Consider the following 27,603-nt stretch of genomic DNA (forward strand, 5'->3'; position numbering starts at 1 on the left):
GTGTGGGCTATTATCCCCTCCACCAGGAGTCACTGCACCTCGGACTTCATAAATGCCCTGTCCTCAGTGCTACAGCATCTGCTCTTTGCCTTGATGGGCTTGCAGTCTGGGGTCAGGTTCTCAATTAATGACAGAGTGGGTATGTGGAGGGTGGAGAGGCCGCAGGTGGGGGATGGCTGCTGGGGGGAGGGGGGTTGTGAGTTGGGGGCTGTATACCATTAATGGCAATTGTGGTCCTCTGAACGCGATTGTCACACTCCTGAATTGGCTCTGGGAAGTCCAGGAGGATCAATGTGCAGAGCTGTGGCATTATAAGCAAATAAAAATTATTATAATGTTCCCTCCACCATTAACAACACTCTACAATACCCGCGGATCTCCGCAGGTTGGTCCTTTTCAGCCATAGAGATTGTGTTGCTCGTAGGTCTAATTGAGAGATAGAGTTTGTGGGCAGTGTCCAAATGAATGAAGCTTTCTATGCTCCCACTGTCAAACAGGCAGTTAGTTCTTTTCCTATTTACCTTAATCTCCATCATCGAGTGGGCGATCGGGTGAGGGCTGCCTTGGTTCAGTATGACGGATGCCAGAACTGGATCGTCGTCACTGTCGGAGTGGGGGCCAGGTCAGTAAGATGGTGGCCCCCATATTGACCACGCAGTCGTACCGATGAGGAGGAGGGAGAAGGCAGAAGTGACATCATCCAGGAGGAGGAAGAAGGTAGAAGTGACATTGGGTAAGATGGCGACTCCCGGGTCGCAAACATGGTCGAGCCTTTCAGGACAGAAAGCAACATCAGGATTGATGGCCCACCCCCGGGGATGCATGTGGCGCTGCTCGCTCTGGAGGGTTTGGAATTACAGACGCGCTAGTAATGTCCTTTCTTCCTGCATCCCAAACAGTGGCTTCCTTTGCCGAGCAGAGTCATCGGGGTACCTTTGCTGGCTGCAGAAGTGGCTCCTCAGGTGTCCAATCTCTGTGGCTGCGAGGTTGTGTCCTGCTTGCACGGAGGCAGTCTGTGATGCAGAATCCAAAATTAGCGGCACCCGCGGTCCACATGTGAGGGCCCAATCTTACCAGCAGCGATCATGTCGGCGTTGTGCTGGGCAGAATCAAGAGTCCTAGCAAGTTGGAAGGCTCTCTTCATAGGAAGCTTGTCCCCCTTAACCAGTTGCTGGTGGATCTAGTCAGACCTTACACCAGACACGCAGGCATCCTGGACTAACTCCTATACACACTGGGCTGCAGGTATGGGGGTTGACACAGTGCTCCAGCAGTTTCTCCCCAGATCGTACAGGGCCCAAAGAAACTTGTCCATGGACTCAGCAGGCTGCTGTTTCCTGGAGGCCAGAAGGTATTTCTTTTTATTTAATTATTTTATTTTTCACACTATGAACCATAGTGACCAAAATACACACATTTCCTTCTTGAATATACACAGTGTCATTTTCTCCCCTCTTCCCCCCTCCCTTCCCTCCCTCCTTCACCCCCCCTCCCCACCCACTCAACGTTGAACATATATGATATATTAAACCCATTAAACAATGTCATCACACAATGAAAATAAACAAGAAGATGGTGTCATCTATTTTTATATACTGGGTCAGTTCATTGCGTCTTCTTCTTCTGTCATTTTAGATGGTGGAGGTCCGCGGTAGGACTTCTCTGTTGTGTTCCATGTATGGTTCCCAAATTTGTTCGAATACTGTGATGTTATTTCTTAAATTATGTTATTTTTTCCAATGGAATACATTTATTCATTTCTATTTACCATTGCTGTATTCTCAGGCCATCTTCTAATTTCCAGGTTGACATAATAGAGGCCAGAAGGCATCTTGAGTACATTTTGTTCACCTGGAGTCGGTAGAAGATGTGAGTTCAGCCATGGCCTCTGGATAGGTTGTGCAGTAACTGATCACCTGATGCACTCAGTGGCCCACCCTCGCTTGTAGGCCCTTGAGTCTCTTCTCATCTGAGTCCTCCAGGCCCGCTGCAACTTCGAGGAAGTTTTGAGAAGCAGTGAGAGTCTAGCCCATTAGGTCTCAGCATCCTGTCCATGCCATGTGGAAAATTAAAGGGTATTAAATTGATACACTCATTAATGACTCCAAAGACTGAGTGAGGAAAGATAGGTTTTAATACACTTTAGATTGTAGTTGACCCGACTCCATGCGCTCGAATGAATGGATAGGGGGAGGAAGGTCAACCTTTATGGCCAGGTCACAAGGGGAGGGGTTACTAGGGACCAGGTCATCAGTGGGCAGGCCAGCCCACAGTAGTATACACAGCAGTATATACATATCACCACAGGTTGATTGGATTCTAATCTCAACTCCACATTCCCATCTACCCATGTACTCTTTCACCAGTCCCATTCATCCTTTACTGATCAAACAACTTTGTACCTTGACCTTAACTATATTCAAAGTTTCTGCTTTCACTGCCCCCTGAGAAAGAGAGTTCCATAGTCTGACAATCCTCTGAGAGAAAAAAATAAGCAACTCTTTATTTTTAACCATTGATTCTTGATTCTATATTCTCTCACAAGAGTACATATCCTCTCTACCTTCATCCCGTAGAAACCCTAGATGTTTCAATCAAGTTTCCCTCACTATTTTAAACTCCAGTGGATGTAACTTGGCTCATCAAACCTCTCCTCATTAGATAAACCATCCATTCCAGATATTAATGGAGTAAAAAGTTTGTTTTCAATATTTCAACATCCTTCCTACAATAGAGGAACCAGTACTATATTTGGGAAGAAGTTATATCAATGCCCCTGGCAATGAATGATAAAACTCTTAGCTTATCACTTGCTGCACACTGGCCTTTTGTGAATTATGTGCGAGGAATCGTTCCTGGGATGAGAACCTTCAGTTACAAAGGTAGGTTTGGGAAGTTGGGGCTCTATTTAGAGAAGGGAAGATGAGGGAAATTTCTTGCATTTTGTTATTTTCCTCCAACTGACCTCATTCTTCTGTTAACTAAATGGCTTCAAAAACATTGTGACACTGAGACATCCCTCTCCAAGCCTCATGTTGGGCTATAGGTCTGAAGACAATCTCTGTCACAGACACTCTCTCACAGTCACATGTTGTTCTCTCCACTCCTTCTCCTCTCTGCAGCTTAAAACATGCTCGTTTTCATGCTATTTCAGTTCTGGTGAGGGTTCATTGACCTAAAATGTTCATTTTGTTTGATACCAACTGTGTATTTCCAGAATTTTCTGTTCTTACGCTGCTGCTGCCGAGCTAAAGCAACAAGGAACTCAGCAGCAGTGGGAGAAAAAGAGTGGTCGGCGTTTTGGGCTGGCACCCATCCACACCAAAATGATCACCATTCTGTTTCACCTGTTTCCTGTTTGATTTACTTCTAGCTTTTCTCAGTTCTCCTGTCAATATTTAAAAGTGCCAGAGAGCAGGCAGGAAGATTTACTGGAATGGTTGCAGGGATGAGAGTTTTAAAAACATAATTAGACTGGAGATTATGGGAACAGATTCATAGAGTTCTATTACACGGAAGCAGGGCTTTCCTATCCACAGTCCTGTCTAAATGCCTTTTGAAAGTTAGATTTATCCCCACTTCATCTGGAAGCTCATTCTGTACACCTACTACTCTCTGTGTGAAGAACATGACTCTCAGATCCCTTTTAAATCTTTCCCCTCTCACCTTAAGTCTATGCACTTTAGTTTGAGATTCCCTTACCCTGGGTAAAAGGATATGCTTATTTACTTTACCCATGCCCCTCGTAATTTTGTACACCTCTATAAGGTTCACTCTTTAACCTCCTACACTTCAGAGCAAAAAGTCCCATCCTGTCCAGCCTCTCCTTGTAATTCAGGTCAACCAGTCCCGGTAAAAACACAAATGCTGGCGGAAATCAGCAGGTCTTGTGGTGCCCATAGGAAGTAAAGATAATGTAACTGATGTTTCGGACCTGAAGCCTTCTTCAAGATCTTTACCTCCTATGGACACTGCAAGATGTGCTGAGTTCATCCTGGATTTCTGTTTTCACTACAATCACAGTGTCTACGCACTTTCGTGTTTCACTCCAGCCAGTCATGGAGACACTCTCATGAATCTTTTCTGTATCCATTTCAGTTTTTCACAATACCCGGGTGACCACAGTTGTCTTGATACTCTTCAAGACATTGCTATTTATTTTCTGAGTTCCATAGCCTCCATGTCTCTCTCCTTAGTAAATACAAATTCTTCTCCTTGGATCAAAGAATATAGGGAGGAGATTTGATAGAGGTGTACAAGATAATAATTGGTTTAACCAGGGCAAACACAAGAGAAGCTGCTCCTATTAGAAGATGCTTCAAGGACCAAGAAACCAAAATCTTAATTTGGGGCAATAGATCTTGATTTTTTTTGGCTCATTTAGTGAAGAAATGTGTTCTGAAATATTAGCAGAGCCATGTGAAAGAACGGGGCACTGGAATTGCTCAGCCAGGTGTAGACAAAGGCTCAAGTTGTTTCATTCTGAGAGTTTTATTGAAATCACCTGCCCTAATTTCCCTTTATTTTTTGTGAAGTGCCATGGGACATGTTAGAGATGCCAAATATATTCAGTTGTAATGACATGGTACCACTTAAATTTTTGAACAAATTTAGACAGTAACAGGCCCTTCTGGCCCACAAACCTGTGCCGCCCAAATACCCCAATGAACCTGCAACCGCCACATCTTTTGAAGGATGGGAGAAAACCCACGCAGGCATGGGGAAAATGGGAAAACTCTTTACAGATAGCGCTAAATTCGAACCTGGATCACTGGCACTGTTATAGGGTTGGGTTGCACTAATTAACTGTGTCACCCAAATTGCTGGAATTTAGAATCTGAAATGATGGTGCAATGATGTTGGTCCAAATCTGTTAAAATAGGTAGATGACGTTTGCTCCAGGCTCATTATTTCTGGTGATTGCAAACATGCATTTATTGAACACTGAGAGAAAAAAAAATTGTTTACATTAAGCTGAGATGCAGGCAGTGGAAGCATTGTCTCAACTTTGCAAAGAGTTATATTTCATACAAGTAGTATTTACTCCAGTTCTAAAGCCCAGCATAACTTGGAGAGACCTGGTCACAAACAATCTTGTTGGCATGGGCTTCAATGAACCACGGAACACATTTCCTGAAATCCTCGAGGCACTCATAGGCGCATGACGTGACATGGTCAGCAGGTCATTGGCTTTGTGTTAGTAGGAAAGTTCAGCTGTTCTCAGCCAAATGCCTGGTGTCAGGTTTACTTTTGAATTAAATTATCAGCTTTCAAACTTGTACCCAAGAAGTCTGATCCAGAATTGTCCTCTGTGGCAGCCATTGACTGAAATTGTTTCTTGTCTATGCACACAAGTACATAATGAGCATGTGGCTCAATGTGGTTGCACGGGGGTTATGCAGTTAGAAACACTTGGCATGTGATTTGGGAGTATGTTCTTGCCTTTACACAAACCAAGCATGATGAAATCATTGCTCCAGTCGTACGGGTTTCAAGTGACAGATTCCAATGAACTTAGGCCTTATTGCCATGTTGCAAGAAGTTTGGCTGTTTAGAATTGTCTATTTCTGATCATATTTCCACAGTTGATTTCCAAGTGAAGCTGGGCAAAAGTCATACTGCTTGAGATGGCAAGAAGATCCACATTCCATCACCAGGGCTAGACACAGTATTCCACTCTGCCATGGGTTTATGCACAGGTTCGAAACTCGTTTTATTTCATTGGTTATTCTGGGTTGTTGGCTCATAGTGCAAGCAGTCAGCATCTTGGGACAGGGAGCACTGTCACTGGAACCTGATCCCTTGGCTATGATATTGAAGTGTCATTAGCAGGAACTACATAAACCTGGGTACAATGTATGTTTGTACAAGCCCAGTGTCACACTTCTTCTGCTGTGGCATCAATTCCAGCATATGTGAAGTTTTCAAACAAAGCGGTGTTCACATAAGCCTGGAAAGAAATGAACAGGTTGAAATGGTCATTGAAGGTATATCGTTTTGTTCCTCACCAATTTCCATCTCTTTTCCTTTTAAAGCATTACTTAATTGCTGGGGATTGTGCCAATGAAGGTGGACTTTTTGTCAGTAGGAGGCATCACTCTCTCAAATACATGAAATATAGAAACGGAGACAAATAGGTGCAGGAGTTGGCCATTTGGCCCTTCAAGCCTACACCGCCATTCAATATGATCATGGCTGATCAGTACCCAGTTCTGCCTTCTCCCCATACCCTTTGATCCCCTTAGCTACAAGGGCCAAATCTAACCTACTCTTAAATATTGACAAGGAACCAGCCCCAACTACTTCCTGTGGCAAAGAATTCCACAGATTCACCACCCTCTGACAGAAGAAATTTTTCCTCATCTCAGTCCTAAAAAACTTTCCATTTATCCTTAAACTGTGACCTCAGGTTCTGTTTTTTTTCCCAGCATTGGAAACAACCTACCTGCATATAGTCTGTCCAGACCCTTAAGAATTTCATGTTTCTATAAGATCCCCCTCATTCTTCTAAATTCCAGAGAATACAAACCTAGTCTATCCAATCTTTCTTCAAATGCAAGTCCTTCCATCCCTTGTATCAGTCTAGTGAATCTTCTCTGCACCCCCTCCATGGCGAGGATGTCCTTCCTCAGATAAGGAGACCAAAACTGCATGCAGTACTCCAGATGTGGTCTCACCAAGGCCCTGTACAGCATATATGAATACGTGTCCTGCAGATGTATTGTTTGTCTGCATGTCTATTATGTCTGGTTGTGTTTTGCACCGGACCAGAGAACACTGTTTCATTGGGTTCTACTTGTGTAATCAGATAACAATAAATGTGACTTGAGGTCATTTGTGAATCTATTTTCACCCAACAGGATTATGAAGGCAATAGATAGAGTAAATGCAAGCAGGCTTTTTCCACTGAGGTTAGGGGAGACAAGAAATAAAGGACATGGGTTAAGGGTGAAAGGTGAAATGTTTAAAAGGAACATTGGGGGTATTGCTTCACACAGAAGTGAAGTGATGAATACAGGCTTGATTTTGACACTTAAAAATATTTGGATGTTACACGGATGGGAGGGGATATGGTTCTGGTGCAGGTCAATAGGATGAGGCAGAAAACTAGTTTTGCACAGACAAGATGGGCTGAAGAGCCTGTTTTGCATTGTAGTTTTCTGTGGTTCCAACAACTTTTGATGCTTTGTTATTCCCTGACTACTCTGAAGATAACTAAAGTGTGCATTTCTACCACCTCCCCAGTTAACTTTGAGGTCAGTCAGCTTATATCAAGCATTTCTTGGTCAGCATATTTAGAGCTCCTTTCTTGATAAGTTCACCTGTTCATTGGACAAGCTTTAAAGAAAGCCTCCTGTTTTTATGTTCTCATTACAGAGTCAACACATTTTGCAAAGCAACCATTGCACAGTCTATGTGAATAAAATTGCTGGTTTGCAATTAAATGCGAACAAACTATATGCGGCTTTTATGGGAACTCAATATCTCAGGAGTTGGAGTCAGAACTATCAACTTTATTTAGCGTTGGTTATTGAGTCGAATGATTCTCAAGCAGATGGGTAGGAATCAAATGCAGGTTCCAAATTGACACTTCTTCATTTTATGGGCATTCCCCAGAAGATAAAAATATAAGAAGTCACAGTGTAGATCCATTTCACCAGTAAGGAGTAGGTTCCCAGGTCAAAAGGAATATTGAATGAGTTCTACCAGTTCTTTTGTTGAAGGTACCATTAGTCAAATGACATGTGATGTTGCACTGAATAAGCAGATTTAAACCATCGAGTGATTTTAGCACTCCTGGCAAAAGGTGTTCGGAATCAGTTCTACCAGTTCTTTTGTGGAAGGTATCATTAGTTTTGCTAAATTAAATGTCACATTGCCTTGATTAAGATAGCATAGTACTTCAAAGCAGTGGGTGGATATAGCATCTACAAATGCACACCTGGCATGTTGATGGAGTAAAATTCATTAATGGCTTTCAAAAGGAAATGAGATCAGAAGAAACCTCCCCATTCCCCCATACACCACCCTCCACTGGATTAGACCAATCTCCTTCCCTCACATCCCATTGGCTGCCCCCATGGCTTGAAATATGGGATGGGAAAGAAGCACACATTTCACTGGGCTGCGAAGGTTTCACCCACAGTCCCCACAGGCTTTGGACAAGGCTGTGCTGTATATGATTAGGATCAATATATTTCTGGGGCACTGTGCTATGTTGAGATATTATCTCCAAAAAAAAACACCAAAAATCTCCAGAAACAAAAAAAAAGGAAAAATTCTGCAGAGAGGGAATTAATTTCAAATGAAAAATATCAGGTCATATTTAGGCAAAATCTAAATAGTCATGAAGAAATATTTAATTAGATTTAGGTTTTATTTCTGTTTCCACACAACACCGTTTGTCACATTTGGACGCAGCAGTACTCTGAATCAACAACAGCTTTATAATCTACAATAGGTGCTCTTCAACACCAACGGCTCTATAGGAGTGACCACAGCTGACACCTGGTTAATAACCCCAATTACTTTTCACGACAGGCAAATTACCTTTCTTGCTTCGAGCATTCGGTTAAGTTGCACTGATATCTGAGTGAACGTTGGTCGCTCATAAGGCCGATCTCTCCAGCACTGTCTCATAAATTCATAGCTGGGGTGGGGGTGAGATAAAGAGAGATGAAAACTTCAACAAATAGTTCCTGAATCACATCAATATATTTCTGATTTTCTCCTGTAGATGACAGCAGTTGGTAAACAGATTTTCCTGTGGACCTACAAGAGACTGCGATTCTGGAAGTTCAAGGAAATAAAAACCTCAACACCTTGAGCAACATCAGTGGGGGAAAGAAAAGAATGGTCAACAATTTGTATCACAACACTTCATTAAGACTCAATGCAGAGGGGAAATGGCCAATGCAGGCAGGATAGAGTGGGTTGGGTTGGACAGGGGCTCGTGGGGAATTGGTGAACTAAGGAGGGATGAAGCATGATGGACAGAGTCAATTGATTGGCAGATTCCTGTGAAAGGCAAGAGAAAAAAAGGACTAAGGTGGAAGAAGTGTGAGTCATACAGGGAGGAGTGGAGTAATAGACTAAGTAAAAGGCTGCCAGACAGGAATCTGACCAGAATAAGTATTAATAGTGGCATAATCAGAGACCACATGGAACCACAAAGGGAGGGAAGAAGAGGAGGAAGAATGCTGTAGGGTAAACATGGGTAGAAGAGGGTGGAACCAAATGAGAGGGGGAAGAGAATAGTTGGTGGTTGGGTAGGAAGGGGGAAAAAATAAGGGGATTAGGTCAGGAGTACCGAATGCAGTAGCACAGTAGCATTGGTGAGACCAAGTGTAGAATGGGACCTGATTTACAGAAAATATGTTCTGTAAGCATTAGCCATCTTGAGCACCCATTTTCATTCTTTTTCTCCCATTGATGCTGCTTGACCTGTTGAATTTTTCCAGCTGACCATATTAGGCAAAGAGATTTTCCTGTGGTTTCAGATGTCCCCAGGCAATGCACAATTCACAAATTAGCACCCCCAAAAAACTGAGAGACCAAATAAAATTCATTCTTCCAAATTTTATGTGATAAAAGTAAAAATAAATACAAAATGTATTTTTCAAATCCCATTTGCCGACGAGCAGCTTCACGTTACAAAACAGTAGAATGGGGACAGTTATCTAGGAACATAAGTAACCCACTCCGAGTACATGTTGTGCTCTGGTTTCCTATTTAAAGGAAGTGAAAAAAGGAGAATGCATCCTAATTCAACAAACTTTGTTGTGTTTCGTGAAAGTAAGGGAAAATTCATCTACACAAAAACCAATAAAGAAAATAGTCAAAAACAAAGGACATTCCATTGGAAACAATACATTATGTTGGACATGAATTCCATCTAATTAGAGTTGAAAAACTGGGATGTTTGTTGGCCTCTCCCTGGCACTCTCTGTCCATGCCAATATACACAAGTGCACAATCCTAAAGATAAATCTGGAAACTTCCACAGATATCCTTTAGCATTAAATCACATGCATACTGTCTCGAATGAGAGGCATTGCACGTTTTTCTGCACATGGAGTGAAATGCTTATCAACCTGAACAAAACGAATGTTAAGCAAAGAGATGAAGATGTTAAAATGGCAAAAGATTTTCTGGGAACAACTCTAGCTGTGGTTTCAGGACCATTGCAGTGAATGTGACATCCATTCGCTCTCCAACCACACGAGAAGATCTGTAGGTAATTCTACTCACACTTCATCATCACAGTTGAGGGGTTTCTCCATTCGGAAGCCCTGAGGTAATTTCTCATAAAGTTCAGCGCATGTCATTCCACAGTATGGAGTTCCACCTGCAGCAATGAATGGAAGATAAAAAATAGAACAGCATAGATTTCTTAACATTGGAAATCTCTAAGTGGAAGGTTAAGCTCTACATGGTTCAAAAAAAGGTAATAGGGAGAATCCTGGGAATTATAGACCAGTGAGTCTTACATCAGTGGCAAACTAATGGAGAGGATTCTGAAGGATAGGATTGGAGAAGTACAGTCTATTCAAGGATAGTCAATGTGGCTTTGTGAAACAGTCTAATTGAGTTTTTTGAGGAGGTTACAAAAGAAATTGATGAGGGTAGGGTAGTAGATGTGGGCTACATTGGATTTTAGCAAGGCATTTGACAAGGTCCTCCACGAGAGACTCATCCAGAAAGTCATGAGACATGGGATCAGTGGAACCTTGGCTGTATGGATTCATGGGCAGTGTGCCCTGGTGACAAGTACTCCCTCTTCAGAATGGCCAACCACATCAGGAATGGCCAACCGCAACAGTATTCCCTTCCAGTCTCCACCCATGAACTAAGCCAGCTCAAGTTTCGAAGACCAGAGCAGATTAGGTTTTTTTCTAAACTTGCACCAATGAGCAAATATTAGATGATTGGACCTGTAATCCAGAGAATGTGAGTTCACTTAATATTGTAGCAGCATGTATATTGAATCAGTTTAAATAAGATAAAAATGGCTAAACAAACACCTGTACCAATCATTTAAAAATAACCACGTGGTATGCTTGCCTTCATCGTTGGGGCATTGAGTATATAAATGGCCATTTGCAGCTCTATAAAACTTTGTTTTGGTCACATTAGGAGTATTGTTCTGGTAAAAAAAAGTCACAGGAAAGATGCGGAAATTTTGGACGAGGTGTAGTAGAGGTCCGTGAGGATTTGAATGGATTAGAGACCATTAGGTATAAGGAGAGGTTGGTCAAACTTGGATTGTTTTCTCTGGAGCATCAGAGGCTGAAGACCAACCTGCTAGAGATATAAAAAACCGTGGGAGGCAGAGGGTAGATAGAGTCAGTTTCCAGGGTGAATATGCCAAATGCTACAGGGCACAAGGGAGAGGGATAGTTTAAAGGAGATATGCAAAGCAAATTTTCTTTTAAATAAAGTGGAAAGTGTGCGCAACATGTGCTAGCAGAGTTGGTGGAAGCAGATATGACAGCAACAATTAAGAGGCACTCGAATATGCAGAGAATAGAGGGCTGTGCAGGCAAATGAAATGAGTTAAATTTAGCATCGTAATCGACTCACATCACGGACAGAAGGGCTGTTCGTGTGCTCCACTGGTCTATGATCTATAATGTTGCGGATAGATTGGAATGAAGGCACAGGGAAATGATGAGATTTTAAAGGAACACACATGCTGAACAGAAATCAATTTTACAGCAAACTACAGAAGGCTCGACAGGTTTTTGGTTTTCATGCACTCAATGTGGCCTGCTGGGTTTCTCCAGCACTTTTGTGTACCACAGAAAATCAGTGCTGTTATCACTTACCAAGGCTGACAATTTCCCACAACAACACTCCGAACGACCAGCTAAGGGACAAATAAAGTTCGCGTGTAAATCATTTGTAAATTGATAGACAAAAAAGTCTAACTTGAAAAGTCAGTGATCAGTAATCCTAGCAGTAATTGGGCCCTGCCAATGGAGAGAACTAATTCCATGGGTCCACTTCTTAACTAGGCACTGGTAACAAGGTGCGTTAATCTGACAATTCATTGGCTATTGACAGTGCTGTTTATGAAGGTTCTTAAGTTATGAGCAGTAAATAGGCCTTAACATTGAGAGTAATGACATCTGACAGTTCCAGTTAATGACCATGCATGGATCTCCTGGGGGCACAAGCCTGAAGCTAAAGATAAAAATGTAATATGTTGTACCTGTCTAATAGTTGTATTTCTGTGAAGTGTTACCTTTGTTCAAATGATTTGTGTGACTAATGATGTGCCACTGAATAGTGGATGATACTGCAGCAAGACTTCCGCTCACACCCAGGTTGGTACTCCTCCCCTAGCTTTCAGACTTATGATTGGATATACTAGGCCCTTCCATGCAGTGATAAAACCAGACTGTCAAAGGGGAGATCCTCTGCCCATACATCAGGAGACTTACCTCTATGACTGTGATCTGTCTCGGGGAAGGATCATCGGCAGAGCACTGCGCTCCACCACCTCGCATGAATGTAATGACACCGCAAGCGGTTGGCCAGGAGCAGGCTGATGATGTTGTGATGATGCTGTCAGCCCGTGAACCATCTCCCCTCTCTCTCCCATCCACTCACCCCTCTCCATCCATGTCCCCTTCAGGGCAGGGGCCATTAGGGCAGGGCAGCCAGCGGGAGCCATCAGGGCAAGGGCGGCTAGCGTTAGGGCAAGGGTTGCCGGAGGGAGCCGTCAGGGATAGAATGGCCGGCGGGGGCCATCAGGGCAGGGGTGGCCGGTGCGGGATGTGACAGCCCGCCGGCCACCTCATTGGACCACTTTGGTCTTCGGGGCCTCTCATCAGTGGCTCACAATGTGGCAGAACAATGGCTGTCTTCCCTACCCATAATCCCCCATGCAGCTGGAACAATTCTGGGAAATGCAGAGTGATTGCAGCTGGATGGGGTATTATGGGTAGGGAAGATGGCCATTGCTCTGCTATGTATTTATGTCTTGTGGCGTTACAGCACCAGTCGCCCCGCCTCCATCAGCTCCGGAGGGCACTAAGAGACACCGCTCCACATGAATGCGACACAGCAGCAGCCGTTTAGGGCTGCTCCATGAAAGGTAAGATTATATTTTTCCCTCTGCCCGTATAGGCGGCCTCCAGGTGGAGGCTTGGCATGAAAGGGCCTACTGTCTCATAGAACATAGAAATACAGCGCAATTCAGGGCCTTCAGTCAATGCTGTACCAACCCATATGCTTCTTCCAAAAAATAGTACTAAACCCTCATAAGCCTCTATTTTTCTTTCATCCATGTGCATGTCAAATAGTTTCTTAAATGCCCCTCATGTTTCAGCCTCCACCATCATCCCTGGCAAGGCAATCGAGGCACCCTGTGTAAATAACATACCTCTAATGTCTCCTTTAAACTTCCCTCCCTTCATAGAACCATACAACATCATTACAGCACAGAATCAGGCTCTTCAGCCCTTCTAGTCAGTGCCAAAGCATTTTTCTTGTCTAGACCCACTGACCTGCACCCAGTCCATAGCCCTCCATACCTCTTCTAACCTGACAAATTCTCCTTAAATGTTAAAATTAAGCCGACATTCACCAATTCGGATAATTCCCCGCTCCCTCATGTTCCCTTAAATTTTTACCCTTTCACCCTTAACCCAGGTCATCTGGTTTGTATCTCACCTACCCTGAATGGAAATAGCCTACCTACATTTACTCTGTCTAACCCCCTCATACCTTTAAATACCTCTATCAAATCTCCCCTCATTCTTCTGTGCTCCAGGGAATAAAGTCTTAACCTGTTTATCCTTTCCCTGTAAATTAGTTCCTGAAGTCTGGGCAACATCCTAGTAAAACTTCTCTGCACTTTTTCAATCTTATTGATATCTTTCCTGTAGTTAGGTGACCTAAACTGCACACAATACTCCAAATTTGGCCTCACCAATATCTTATACAACTTTAACATAACATCCCAACTCCTGTCCTCAATCCTTTGATTTATGAAGACCAATATGCCAAAAGCTCTCTTTACAACCCTATCCACCTGTGATGTCACTTTCAAGGAATTATGTATCTCTATTCCCAGATCCCTCTGTTCTACTGCACTTCTCAGAGCCCTACTTTCTTGGCATTTCCTTTCAGAATGAAACACCACACTTGACTGCAATAAATTACATCTGCATTTTTCCAGATGGTCCAGATCCCTCCTTCCTCACTGTCCACAACACCTCCAATCTTACTGTCATCTGCAAACTTACTGATCCTATTTACGACATTATCACTCAGCTCATTGATCATTGATAAACAATAAGGGTCCCACCACCGATCCCTCAGGCACACCACTAGTCACAGGCTTCCAATCTGAGAGACAATCATCGACCACTACTCGCGGTCTTCTCCCATCCAGCCATTGTTGAATTCAATTCACTACTTCACTTTGTACACATGTCCTCTGGTGTTTGCTATTAACATCCTGGAAATAAGGCGCTGACTGTCCACCCTGCCTATGCCTCGCAGACATCTATTAAGTCTCCTCTCATCCTTCTTCACTCCAAAGAGAAAAGTTCCAGTTCAGCTAATCTTGCCTCATACGACTTATTTTCCAGTCCAGGCCACATCCTGGCAAATCTCCTCTGTACCTTCTCCATAGATTCCACATTCTTCCTATCATGAGGTGACTAGAACTGAACACAATACTCTAAGTGTGGTCTCACCAGAGATTTGTAGAGCTGCAACATGACCTCTCGACTCTTGAACTCAATCCCCCTTTTCATCCCTCTGCCCATCTTTCCTAAGTTTTCTGCATCCCCACCTTGTTCAAACAGTTAAGGGGTTGTGGAATTACAAACTTTTTCTGAAATGCTATCACTTTTCTCCTCTGCATAACATATCCCTCTCCACAATGTATTTCATTTGATTTCCATGTTTCCTCCCACACCCCCCCCCCCCCCCACAAAGGAAACAAAAATCTGAATACGAACCAGCAGAAATCTAAGAAAAGTTTCTTTTATTTTTGAGTATCTGCGGTTGAATGAATGCAAGCTGTTTCCTGAAGATGGTTAATTTTAATTGGGTGGTTCCAACTGAGAGCATCAGTGAGCAGGCACATTTCCCTGAAAATACAAGTTTCTCCACAGAACCAGGAAGTGCCCTGCATCATCAGCATTTGATCACTGAAGTGTGTCAATCCTTTTTTATGTATACATTCTGCAGAAAAGTAAAGCTGAACGATACTCTGGCTGAGGAAAACTAATCATTCCCTACATGAAAGAAAATAGGTCCAGCAAGAAATAGCATGAAGAGAAAAATCAGGAATCTGGATATGTTCTGCATTTTCATACTTATAACACATAGGCAACATATTCATATTCATGCCAGCTCACAGGAGAACAATCTCCTTAAACGAGGCAACTTAAAAAAAAAATCATGCCCTCAATGTCCCTTTGATTTAATTTTTTTTTGCCACAAATCCACAACAAGGGATCATTTAAAATATTTCATGTTTTGTTTTCCTGGGATTTATCTCTCTAGATATGTTCTAATCTGTGGGATGGTGACCATTGGCCAGAACTTAACTAAAGATTAACTAAAAGTGGCAGAAATGGATTTAATGATAGCTCAGGATAAACTGCACGGAGGGAGAAGTTATATGTAGGAAATATCAAGGCCATGTACTCAAGAACTATCATAAATCTCAAAGAATAAAGTATGCAGATTATATTCTGCACATTCTTCCAGTATGGAAAGGGAAATGAGCCAATAAAGAGTGCAAACTACAATAATTCCTAGAGGAATTAAATTCAAACCCAGGGATGTAATACTAAATTTATATAGAGCTTTAACCACATTCTGCTTGGAATGTTGTATGTAGTTTCCATATGTTTTTGAACAATACCAATCTATGTAAAATGGTTTAATGCAGGACTAGAGTAAATGGATGGTTCAATGTTGCCATGGACTCGGTGAGCCAAAGAGTTTGTTTCTATGCTGCATTTCTCTGCTCCCCCATCAGAAAAGGTGTATCAAATATCTGCATGGACGTAACCAGTATTAGGATAAAACTGGAATCATAAAAGTTCTTTGCATAAAGAGAAAGATCAGCTAGTGGAATCAATCAATGAACCAAAGACCCTGTCTCACTTTGACTTTTCGGCACTATTTTAATTTATTTTTGTACCGTGGTTTATATGAATGTTTGCCTTGCGACGCCGCTGTAAAACAACACATTTTGTGACTTGTTCATGATAATAAATTCTGATCCTGAATGAACCCTCCCAGAAATTTTGCTGTAGGTCCTGGGTTTGTGTAAGAAATAATTAGGCAGGGGAGTCAGGAGAGGGGAAAGTTAACCGAAATGGACAAATTAAGGGAAGAATGGTGTTCTTCTTTTCATAATTTTTGTCAATTTTAATGGGCCTGTAACATTGCTGTAGAAGTGTTATAGATTAAATTTATAAAGCACAGGAAACTGTTTGTGACACAATGGCAGATCACAATTAACAAAAGCAGCAATTTGTCTGAAGATGGGTCTTGAGGAATAATGGTCGGCACAGACTAGAAGGGCTGAATGGCCAGCTTTTCTGTGCTTTAGTGTTCTATGGTTCTCTGGACATGCCTCCCTGGCACTGATAGTGACATAATCTCCTTTTCCAAAGTACATGGAAAGGTACGGATATTTATAAGGGAATAAAATGCTCTCACAAACAGTATTAGCTAACAATAGGGGATGGCTATACATAGTAGGACTACTCTTGTCTAGAATGGAGAGAAGCACCCTGTCAGTCACAGTAACATCATTGCTGAAGGTGAATGGAATTAATGTTAAGTATGATATCTCCACTAGATGCTTCTCCATTCACCACATTTTGCTGGAAGAAAATAATTTCCTCAATTATGGGAAGATTTGCTTATATGCTCTATTTGATGGCGACAATGGAGACTCTGAACTGTGCACTGTTTGTCTGGAATTCTACTGTAAATTCTTTCTTGCCTCCAACTCACTGGCTGGCTCAATGCAATTCACTAGTTGGAACAATGCAACTCACTGGCAGATGCAGTAATGAAAAGACGCTGAGGAACGGATTGATTTCAATAATATTTTTGTTAAAAGCATATATGGAAATACTTACACAAGTAGAAAATAATCTGTAAGCTTATTAACGTATAATAATAAAGAAAAATTAACTAAAGCACATAGATCAAATTACAGATAAATTATTGATCACTAATAATTTACTGATAAATCAAATTACAGATATCAAATTACTTTGATCCTAATAATTGGGAGACTGCTCCTTCTCAATCAGCAAACCTGCAAAAAAGCCACATTTTCAGACTGTAATGGGATGGATTGTATGTACTCATTGGCCAGTAAAGGCACGGCCAGCCCGCCCCCTAATGACACTCTCCCCTGGACTCCTCCCCTATGGCCTAGGCCATAAAGGTCGAGCCACTTCTCCCTTCTCTGCACTTCCCTAGCATGGATCTGGGCCAGTTCAAGTCTTATGTACAATAAAGCCTATCGTTCCCCTCAGTCTTTGTAATTATTGGGGCAACTGGTAATGCCCAACACAGACATAATGCACAAATCTCTCAATTTCCGTATAAAACACGTTTCACCCAACTGTCCTTCCTATGCGAGTTAATATAAAGGAAAATTATGTGAATTATAAAATTAAAACCCAGAATTCTATTGGGATATGGTTAATTTCTGTTTTTCCTTAGAATATTTTTCTCAAAACCTGATGCCATCAGTTACATGGACACATGAATGAGTGGTGTGTAAATAAGCAGAAATCTATGTTCGAGACATGATTACTCACACGTCGCTTTTTGTTGTATAGACACTGTAGTTCAAGGACTCGATTGCCATCCAGCGCACTGGCAGTCGTCCCTAAAAAAAATCAGCAGAGGGAAAATGTAAAGTCTTGAAGAAGGTTCACCGGAGAAATATAGGCATGATAAGGAAAATCTTCAGGGAACGTTGCCATTGGAGAGCAGCCGCCGTCATCACAGATCCTCATCAGCCAGCAACTGCTCTGTTCTCACTGCTGGCATCAGGAAAGAGGTCTAGGTGATACAAGACTCGCACCACCAGGTTCAGGAACAGCTGCTACTCCTCCACCATCAGTCTACTAAAGAACAAACTCAATCAGGGACTCATTTAAGGACTCTTACTTTAGCAATTTATTGATTTTTACTTCTCAGTATTGCACAGACAGAATGTTTATAATTATTTGTTTACATGTGTACATTGTGCAGGTTTTTTTTTGCACTACCAATAAGTGGTAATTCTGCCTTGCCCACAGGAAAAAGAATCTCAGTGTAATATGTGATGTCATGTATGCACTTACATTTAAATTTTAAAGTTTTTTTTTTCAAATTTAGACATACAGCACACCCAAGCCACCCAATTTACACACAATTTACCTATACCGCCCCCCCCCCATTACTTTTCGAACAGTGGGAGCAAACCGGAGCCCTCGGGGAAAACCCCATGCAGACACGAAGAGAATGTACAAACTCCTTACAGTCAGCATGGGATTTGACTCAGTCCCAATTACTGGTGCTGTAAAGGCATTGTGCTAACTGCTACACCAACTGTGCCACCCAAATTGTACTCTGACAATAAATCTGAAAGCTGAAAAATTGCTTGTGTAAAAAAAAATAATTTGCACCAGTATTGTTGTCCCACTTTAAATGTTACATTTTAGGCAAATGCTTTACATTTAAAATATACAGTATTTAGTATTGTCACAGTCAGTTTCAACTCAATCATGAAAATAATCAATCAAAAATGTTACACCCCACTTCTTCTATTATTTACAGTATATGTTATGTTTTAGAATTTCATTGCTTCATGTCAAGTTTAGTGATAAATAACATAAAAATACAAGCATAACATTGACCCGTGACAAAGGGATCATGCCTGAAACATTCAGGCCTTTTCACACCACCAGCGAGTGGTGACCCGACTTGGACTCATGTGAAATTCCTGAGAAGGCAGGACCTCCCGGGCCTTTCACATCGTGGTTCAAATTCCCTGTAATTTTGTGTGTGTGTGTGTGGGGGGAGGTGGTTCCAGGAATCCTCATTTTGCATGGCAGTGTGAAAAGGCCTACTGACTGCCTTTATTTCCTATTGATGCTGTGGGACCTGCTGAGTCTCTCAGGCCCTATTATGCAATGCATGTGATCTCAGCATCTGCAGATCATCTTATTTGCCAAAAACAATACTGTTCAAATACAAATATTGCATTCTGTAAAACTTAGTGTTATTAGAAGGATATGGGTTTGCAATTAGCATTGGTGAACCAGGTTTCTGCTCCATCCCCACACTCTCCATAAGAGCATAAGAAAATAGGAGGAGAGTTTGGCCACCTGTCCAGAACATTCATTGTGATTAGGGTTGGTCTACCTCCTGCCCAGACCATTCATTGTGATCATGGTTGATCTGCCACTTGCCCAGACCATTCATTGTGATCAGGGTTGGTCTGCCTCCTGCCTGGAATATTCATTGTGATCAGGGTTGATCTGCCTCCTGCCCAGACCATTCATTGTGATCAGGGTTGGTCTGCCTCCTGTCCAGACCATTCATTGTGATCAGGGTTGATATGCCTCTTGCCCAGACCATTCATGGTGATCAGGGTTGGTCTGCCTCCTGCCTGGACCATTCATTGTGATCAGGGTTGGTCTGCCTCCTGCCCGGACCATTCATTGTGATTGTATTAGTCTGTCCTAGGCCTCACCTCCTCTTTTGTGCCAGCTACTCTCTCCCACCAACTTTTTCAGTCCCTTCAGAAAGGAAGTGGACATTTATATGACTCTCACAGCATATAGGAACATGACGTTTGTGGATTAGGTAACAGCCAATTTGAACACAGTAAAATTTTACAAATAGATGAAGTATCACAATAAATGGTTCTTACCTAAAACGATAACAAGCTTTCTTCTCCCACTGATGCTGCTTGACCTGTTGAATTGTTCCAGCAGGTTATTTATTGCTGGTGAAATGTATGACCAGTTAATCTAATTGTGTTGGATGAGGGAACAATATTTACCAGACAACAAGGGAATTCTCTGCTCTTGCTTGCATATGCCATTCACTTTACAATCAACGTTGACATCTGAATGACAAAGACAAGCACGTGACCATAGTCTCTCATCTATATTGGTGGGTACTGTTAGTTTCAATGGAGCACAATTCTGGCCATTGAAACCTGTGCCACCCAATTGCACCCAATTAACCTACAACCCTATCCATTTTGGAAGCTGGCAGGAAATTGGAGCTCCTGGGGAAAATTCACGTAAGTCACGGGGAGAATGTTCAAAAGTCCTTACAGATAGATGTGAGTCTGGAGATTGTGCTGGTACCCTCTCAATTCATTGTTGTGGAATTATTGCCTTCGATAAGAGTGAAAAAACATAACAGTTCACAGGCTATCTTACTTAATCTTACCATAGTCTTTTTGACGTACACCTCTTCCCCTCGGGACAGCCCAAAGTCTGCGATTTTAGCCACAAAGTTCTCTCCCACCAATACATTTCTGGCCGCGAGATCCCTGTGAATGAACTGAGAGGAAGACTTGCATCAGACTTGAAATCAGAAGCAAATTAAAGATTTCAAAGCTCAAAGTCTCAGGAACAAAATAATCTCATGCAGGAAATAACTTTGAAAGTTGTGACGACATTAAGGGTGAAACACAAAAGTTTGGAGACACTGTAGTTGAAGAAAAAAAACACCATGCTGGAGAAAACTGCAGTGTACTTTCTAGAGCAAAGATGAAGATACATCACCAATGTTTCAGGTTTGATCTCTTCAATGCTGATTATTTATCTCTATCTTTGCTCGATAAAGTGCACTGTTTGACCTGCTGAATTTCTCCAGCATTGTGTTTTTACTTTAAGTCATTAATGGTTCTGTGCTTACTGCCTTTGCATGGTGCTGTGCACAGGATTTATTGAATTGATATGTTAGCACAGGAAATTATGACAATTCTTGCTAGTAGGAGAATCTAATTAATCCTTTTTGCACCTTCTCCTTATGACTGTGTGGGATTCTGAGCAGTGCTTGGTTTCCTTTCATGTCCCAAAGCATGCTGATTAGTTATTTGGCCACTGTAACTTATCCCTTGGTGCTGGGAAGTCGTCAAAGAATCAAATGGGAATTTAATAGGCAGGTGAGAAAGAATGACGTGCAAGGGTAAAAAGGGGAATGGGGCCAATGAGATTGGTCAAGGAACTGGTACTAACCTAATGGGCTGAATGGTCACAATAAGCGAGTAATTTTTTTTTCTTTGAGTATCGACAACAAAAACTGTCTGATGTTAAAGGTAAAATACTGGAAGGTAACTGGAGATGTGAAATGAAAAGGCTGAACATTCTTTGTAGGCCAGACAACTGCTGGAGAGAGAAAAAAAATAGAGATAACATTTTGGGATAGTGGCCTTTCATCAGAATTGGACAAACGATAGGGGTCATTATCCACTTGAAGCAAGACAGGAGTTGACGAGAATGGGACAATTAAAGAAATAAAGTTATGTTGAGAGCGGGATGACAGCAGAATAATTAATAGCATTCCTGTGTGATGATGATTTAAAATCGTCAAATATATTGGAGTCCAGAAGGACAACAAATGAATTGTTGAGAGGTGAGAAGGTGGGCCTCAAACTTTCTTTGAGTTTTGAGTGAAGAAGTCCTGAACCCTGGGGAGAACTGCACTATGTTTCTGCTGGTTTCCCACTCCCTGCTGTCCTTACCAGCAGTGCACCACAATGCACAAATTAACTCACGGCCAGTCTGGCACAACTTTTGATAAGGGGTTGCTTTATCTGGCAGGAAACTTTTGGATTAGGGTGCGTGATCCCAGGGTACATAGAACAATACAGCACAGTACAGGACTTCGGCCCTTGATGTTGTGCTGACCCACACATCCCTTCCTAAAAAAATTTAAAGTCCTAAACCCTCCCTACCCCGTAACCCTCTATTTTTCTTTCATCCATTGTGTCTGTCTAAGAGTCTCTTAAATGCCTCCAATGTATCAGCTTCCACCACCATCCCCGGCAAGGCATTCAAGTCACCCACAACTCTTTGTGCAAAAATTTTACCCCTGATATCTCCCCTAAGCTTCCCTTCCTTAACTTTGTACATATATCCTCTGGTGTTTGTTGATTCTACCCTGTCTATGCCTCTCATAATCTTGTACTCCTCTATCAAGTTTCCTCATCTTTCTACGCTCCAAAGTGAAAAGTCCCAGATCTGCTAACCTTGCCTCATAAGACTTGTTTCCCAATCCAGGCGACATCCTGGGTAAATCTCCTCTGCATCCATTCATAGCTTCCACATCCTTCCTATAATGAGGTGACCAGAATGGAACACAATACTCTAAGTGTGGTCTCACCAGAGTTTTGTAGAGTTGTAACATGACCTCTCTACTCCTGAATTCAACCCCCCTGTTCATGAATCCACCATCCTGTAGGCCTTTTTAACTATCCTATCAACCTATTGGTAAGGAGTGAGTCATCCAGGATTGGGATCAGGAGAGCTTCCTTCACTTTAGAACCTTTAGAATTTAATCTTTGTTTCCACTGTCTTTTAAGCAAGAGAGCTTCAGAGTCCTTGGATTCTTGATCAGTAAAGGATGAAAAGTTACTCTTGGTGGACAGAATTGTGCAGTGGGAGAAACACGATCGGCTGCAGATGCTGTTATTGTAATAAAAACACTGAAATGCTGGAGGAACTCAGCTGGTCTATTCAGCATCTATTGGAGACAAAGATATGTTGCCGATGTTTCGAGCCTGAACCCGTCTTCAAGGAAAAATCAGAAAAGGCAGAAGCAGGAAATATCAGAAAGTCTCAGAATTCAAACAGTGGGGGAGGAATCCAGACCAACAAAAGGTGTTAATTGGACGTGATAGGGGACTTGGTAGAATTTATCACGTCTGAGTGAAAGAAGACAGGGAAGGGAGGTAATGAAAGCCAGAGAAGTCGATAGAATCGTGCAGTCTAGTTATAATCAGATCAACCATGGTGGATCAGGTGTGGAGGCTGATTTGTGTGTGTTTGTTTATAGGTTTGGATGCTCAGTTTTGGAATAGATTAATTGCCAAGATTGATAGATTCTTGGATTTGAAGGCAAACAAAGATTCAGAGATGGGAAAATGTTCATTTGCACATGATTAGCCATGCAGGTTAAACTGCCACATTGACCACCGCCAGTGGGCTGATAACGCCTCAAACCGTGCATCTTGGCGCCTCACAGTTTGGCGGGCAGCAACCTCCTTTGAAGAAGACCGCAGAGCCCACCTCACTGACGAAAGGCAAAGGAGGAAAAACCCAACACCCAACCCCAACCAACCAATTTTCCCCTGCAACCGCTGCAACCGTGTCTGCCTGTCCCGCATCGGACTTGTCAGCCACAAACGAGCCTGCAGCTGACGTGGACTTTTTACCCCCTCCATAAATCTTCGTCCGCGAAGCCAAGCCAAAGAAAGAAAGAAATGTAGAAGATCTCCTGTCAAATGAACACTCAATGCTGAGTGATCCACAATCTCGGTATCTTGACCTGAAACGTTGACTGTCCATTTCTCCCTATGGATGATGCGTGACTTGCTTCTCATTGTTTGATCCATGATCTACCCAGTTTCTATATTTCCAGTGCAAGTGGTTGCATGAGCAAGCTGGTGTTTAGTGTAATGCATGGTTCATAACAGATTTGTTGCATGTGTGTAGCAAATATCATTTTAGTCTCTAAGTGCCTATAGCACAAAAATGTCCTCTCTGTATCAGTGGTTCTCAACCTTTTTCTCTCCACACACATACCACCTTAGGTAATCCCATACTAACCACAGAGCACCTATGGAATCCTATGCCATAAGCAATCTGGGGTTGGAAAAGGATTATATAAGGTGGAATGCGAGTGAAAAAAAACTGAGAACCCCCCCCCGCCCCCCGCTCTATATCTTCGTTAATGCGATTACTCACCTGCTTCTCACTCAGATACTGCATTCCCTTCGTAACATCAGATGCAAACTGGAGCAGCTGTTGAGAGGTTAGGGTTGATGCAGTTCCATGCTCTCTTGCAAATACTGGATCTGTTTCCAGAACTCTGCTCTTTCGTAAAAAGTCCAACAGGTTTCCATAAGGGGCATATTCAATGGCAATGTACAAGTAACCTGGTCATATAACAGATGTAGTTAAACAATTATATCCAAGAATTGCAGAGATCTTGTGATTGCCATTTGTATAATTTAAGATAATCTTTCTCCTATCTTTCGTAAAACCTTTGATATCCTCTTTATTCCAAGCTCAACCTTTGACCTATTAACTCCCTCACTATCTTCTTAACACCATCTGAATGAACCCCTCATTCTGTTCATTCATTGACCTAATGTGCAATTTCTGTAAATATTTTAACCATTCCTTCAACAGCATGACATATTCGTAACATATTCAGTCTGAACTCTGGGATAATCCCAGCATGGAGTCAGTAAAAGCAAGTAGAGTTGGACCAAAGGATTGAGGATGAGGGGCCGATCAATATGTCAGTTATCAATGATGCTAAATGTATTAACGGAATGTTTGATTTAGATAAATATTTAACATGGGCTAATAGATGAAAAATCTAAATTAGAATTTATTTATAAATGGAACACCAAGTTATTAATTGGCTATAATGACACACCTATACTGAAACATTTAATTGAATTAAGGAATAAAATAGTTTATGAGATAGATGGTAAAGGTAAGATTTCATGTAGAACACCTTTATATCAAAATAAACTTTTTTTCCTTTACTATTAATAATAAATTATTAAAGATATGGAATCAAATGGAGATTAGAAGATTGTCTTGAAGATGGTTATTTTATTTCTTTTCAGTGAATGAAAGAAAAAATATAATGTTCCAAATGATACCTTTTTTTGTTATAATCAAGTTAAAGCTTTTTTAATTGATAAATTAGGTCAAAGTATAAGATTACCTAGACAATATGAGGTAGAAACTTTACTTATTAAAGGAGGTATTAATAAATTTATTTCAAAAATATATTATTTCAAAGGAAAATGCCTAAATTAAATATTCATAAATAAAGATTAAAGATTAAATAGATCAAGATGATTGGAGAATGAGAATGTTAAGATAATATGACTAAAATTATTAATGTAAGATACAGATTAGTACAATATAATTTTTTTACATCAATTATATTTAACACGTCAAAAATTAAAAAGATTTAATTTAATTTCTTTAGAATTATGTTTTAGATATCATAAAGAAATAGGTTCTTTTTCCCCCACTCAACTTGGCAGTGTATTAAGGTTAAGTCATTTTGGATACAAATTAAAGTATTTTTAGAGAAAGTGTTGAAGATTAAACTTCTATTCAACTTCCATTATGGAATATTAAAATAGTTAATTTAATTTTAAACTAAACATGTATCAAATTGAATTTTTACAATTGGCTTTAGCTGTTTCAAGGAAATGTGTAGCTATTACTTGGACGTCTGATATAGATTTGGGGATTCAGAGATGGCATACTGAAATGAGATCTTGTATTTCTCTTGAAAAAATAATTATAATTTATGTGATAAATGTTATTTCATTTTGAAAATATGGAGCCCATATTTATAATAAGTTTGTTTGAAAATTTAAACTCCCAATAGTTCGCCTAATGGTGGCACTCTGTTTCATGGCAGTCGATTTGAACTTGTATATTCATTGATAATCTCCTTTCTTCTTTCTTTCTTAGGGGTATTTGGGAGGGAGGTGGGTGGTGTGGTGGTAAGGGTGGTAGGGAGGGAGGGAGGGATTAGTATATATACCACATGTATTGTTTTATATGTTTAATTCATTATTGATTGAAATCATTGTGGTTTTAAAATTTTAAATAAAATATTTTTAAAAATGAGGCTAAATGACCTTGGGTATTGTGAATAATCAATAACAAGGGACAATTGCCCCACTGCTTGCAAATTGATGCCCTGAAATAGTTTCTGATAGGATTTCAAATAAATCCAGGCAGTCCCCAGATTACATAAATGCTCCATTCCCGAGAACCATCCATAATCTAATTATTCCAGAAGTCGGAAACTCTTACCAAAACCTTTAACTCAGCATACACTTCCTATAACCTTTTCATTTTATCAAAATAAATATCACCCCATAATGAAACAAATGGAGTCTATATATTGTATCCAGTTGTTAATGAATACCACCTTTAAAGATTTTGCTTCCTGGACACTTTTGGGTGTATTTTGCAGATTTTAGCTGCTAATTACAAAAATCACCTTAAATATTTCTTATCACATGCCATTTGTTTTAGATATAACCTATTTTTGTGAATGTGTTATATTTTAAGTCTACTTCAAGCATAGGAAGTGATGAGGTGTCACATGCCATTCAAAATTCATTTTCTGCAATCATACTTTGACTTCTTTCAAGCTCATCTTCCATCAGATGCTGAATACATACAAAAATCAGTGGCAAAACATTTTTAGGTTCATTGAACTAACGCAATGTGTCAGATTCATTATGCAATTATACATGCTCCTATCAATTAAAGTTAATTTAATGCTTCTCCAACACTCTATGTGATACAGCAAATTTGAAATTATCTATGCATTCATCTTGAAGTTGTCTATCACAGTCCCCAACTTTTTTCAGGAAGCAAGTCTCTTGAAAAAATTGTTGTCCAGTGTAATTTATGTAAGACTTTACCTAAAGTCAGACTTTGATAACTCTTTTGTACCCCTGGTTGTAGAATATATGTGAGTCTGAAAATCTTGCGAGGTACACAATCTGGAGTGGTATATTTAATTAGAAGAAATCCTGCTGCAATCAGCTCCTCAGATGGTAAAAGTTAACATTTCAGGTGTTGATGATTTTTCATTTAAATATCGACCCAAAACATTAATCATCTCTATTCTGACCTGATGTGTATTTCTAGCATTTTCTGTTTTTTTTTAACCAGGGTTCCAGTATCTGTAACACTCTCCTTCTGAAATCATATTTTGACTTATTTGAAGTAATAAGGAATTTTAATAATTAGCCAGACGCTTTATATCCCATGGTAGTAAACCACAAAAGACACCATGGTTGAAGTAAAAACACAATGCTGGAGAAACTCAGCAGGTCAAATTATACAATTTAAAGATAAAAACACATAACCAACAGTTCAAGTCTGAAATATTGGTTAGGCATACCTTAATGATGGGCTCAAGCCAGAAACGTTCGTTATCTGGCTTTATCTTTGCTATATAAAGTACACAGTTTGACCTTTATATCCCATATGTTGACTTTACTTTCCTGCCAATATCGGTGGATTCTCATTCCTACCTCTGTTCTCACACGCTCCTAGAAGGTTAATGATGTTGGGATGATGTCCAAGTTTACACAGAACCTCCAGCTCTCCTGCAAAGTCCCTGTGATCATTCTCAGAGGCAAATTCTGTGTAAATTATAATACAATGACATTAGATACATTTCAATGCATCATTCAACAGCAAATATTGACAGGCAATGTTCAGGTCCCAGTGCTTTAGGCACAGTCACAAATACAGTGCTTGTGTGCATATTTATAGAACACATTGCTTCATACAAATCGTCCACCAT

At 40.9% G+C, this 27,603-nt stretch overlaps 1 protein-coding gene across 2 annotated transcripts in view; it reads right to left on the reverse strand.

Annotated features, from left to right (window-relative positions):
• Positions 1–2,047: 2,047 nt before the first annotated feature.
• The window catches only part of tie1 (tyrosine kinase with immunoglobulin-like and EGF-like domains 1), a 155,888-nt gene continuing 130,332 nt past the window's right edge, over positions 2,048–27,603 (reverse strand). The window contains exons 17-24 of one of the 2 annotated variants that reach the window (XM_069939016.1): positions 27,329–27,439; positions 23,979–24,169; positions 20,455–20,568; positions 17,820–17,890; positions 11,829–11,869; positions 10,252–10,348; positions 8,551–8,650; positions 2,048–5,950 (exon numbers count right to left, since the gene is read on the reverse strand). In XM_069939016.1, coding sequence (XP_069795117.1) covers positions 5,879–5,950; positions 8,551–8,650; positions 10,252–10,348; positions 11,829–11,869; positions 17,820–17,890; positions 20,455–20,568; positions 23,979–24,169; positions 27,329–27,439 — 797 coding nt within the window. In that variant the 3' untranslated portion in view covers positions 2,048–5,878. The remainder of the gene's footprint in view (positions 5,951–8,550; positions 8,651–10,251; positions 10,349–11,828; positions 11,870–17,819; positions 17,891–20,454; positions 20,569–23,978; positions 24,170–27,328; positions 27,440–27,603) is intronic. The other variant, XM_069939017.1, reaches the window with a different exon arrangement.

The sequence above is a fragment of the Narcine bancroftii genome, chromosome 5 (assembly GCF_036971445.1).
Source record: "Narcine bancroftii isolate sNarBan1 chromosome 5, sNarBan1.hap1, whole genome shotgun sequence".
NCBI lineage: Eukaryota > Metazoa > Chordata > Chondrichthyes > Torpediniformes > Narcinidae > Narcine > Narcine bancroftii.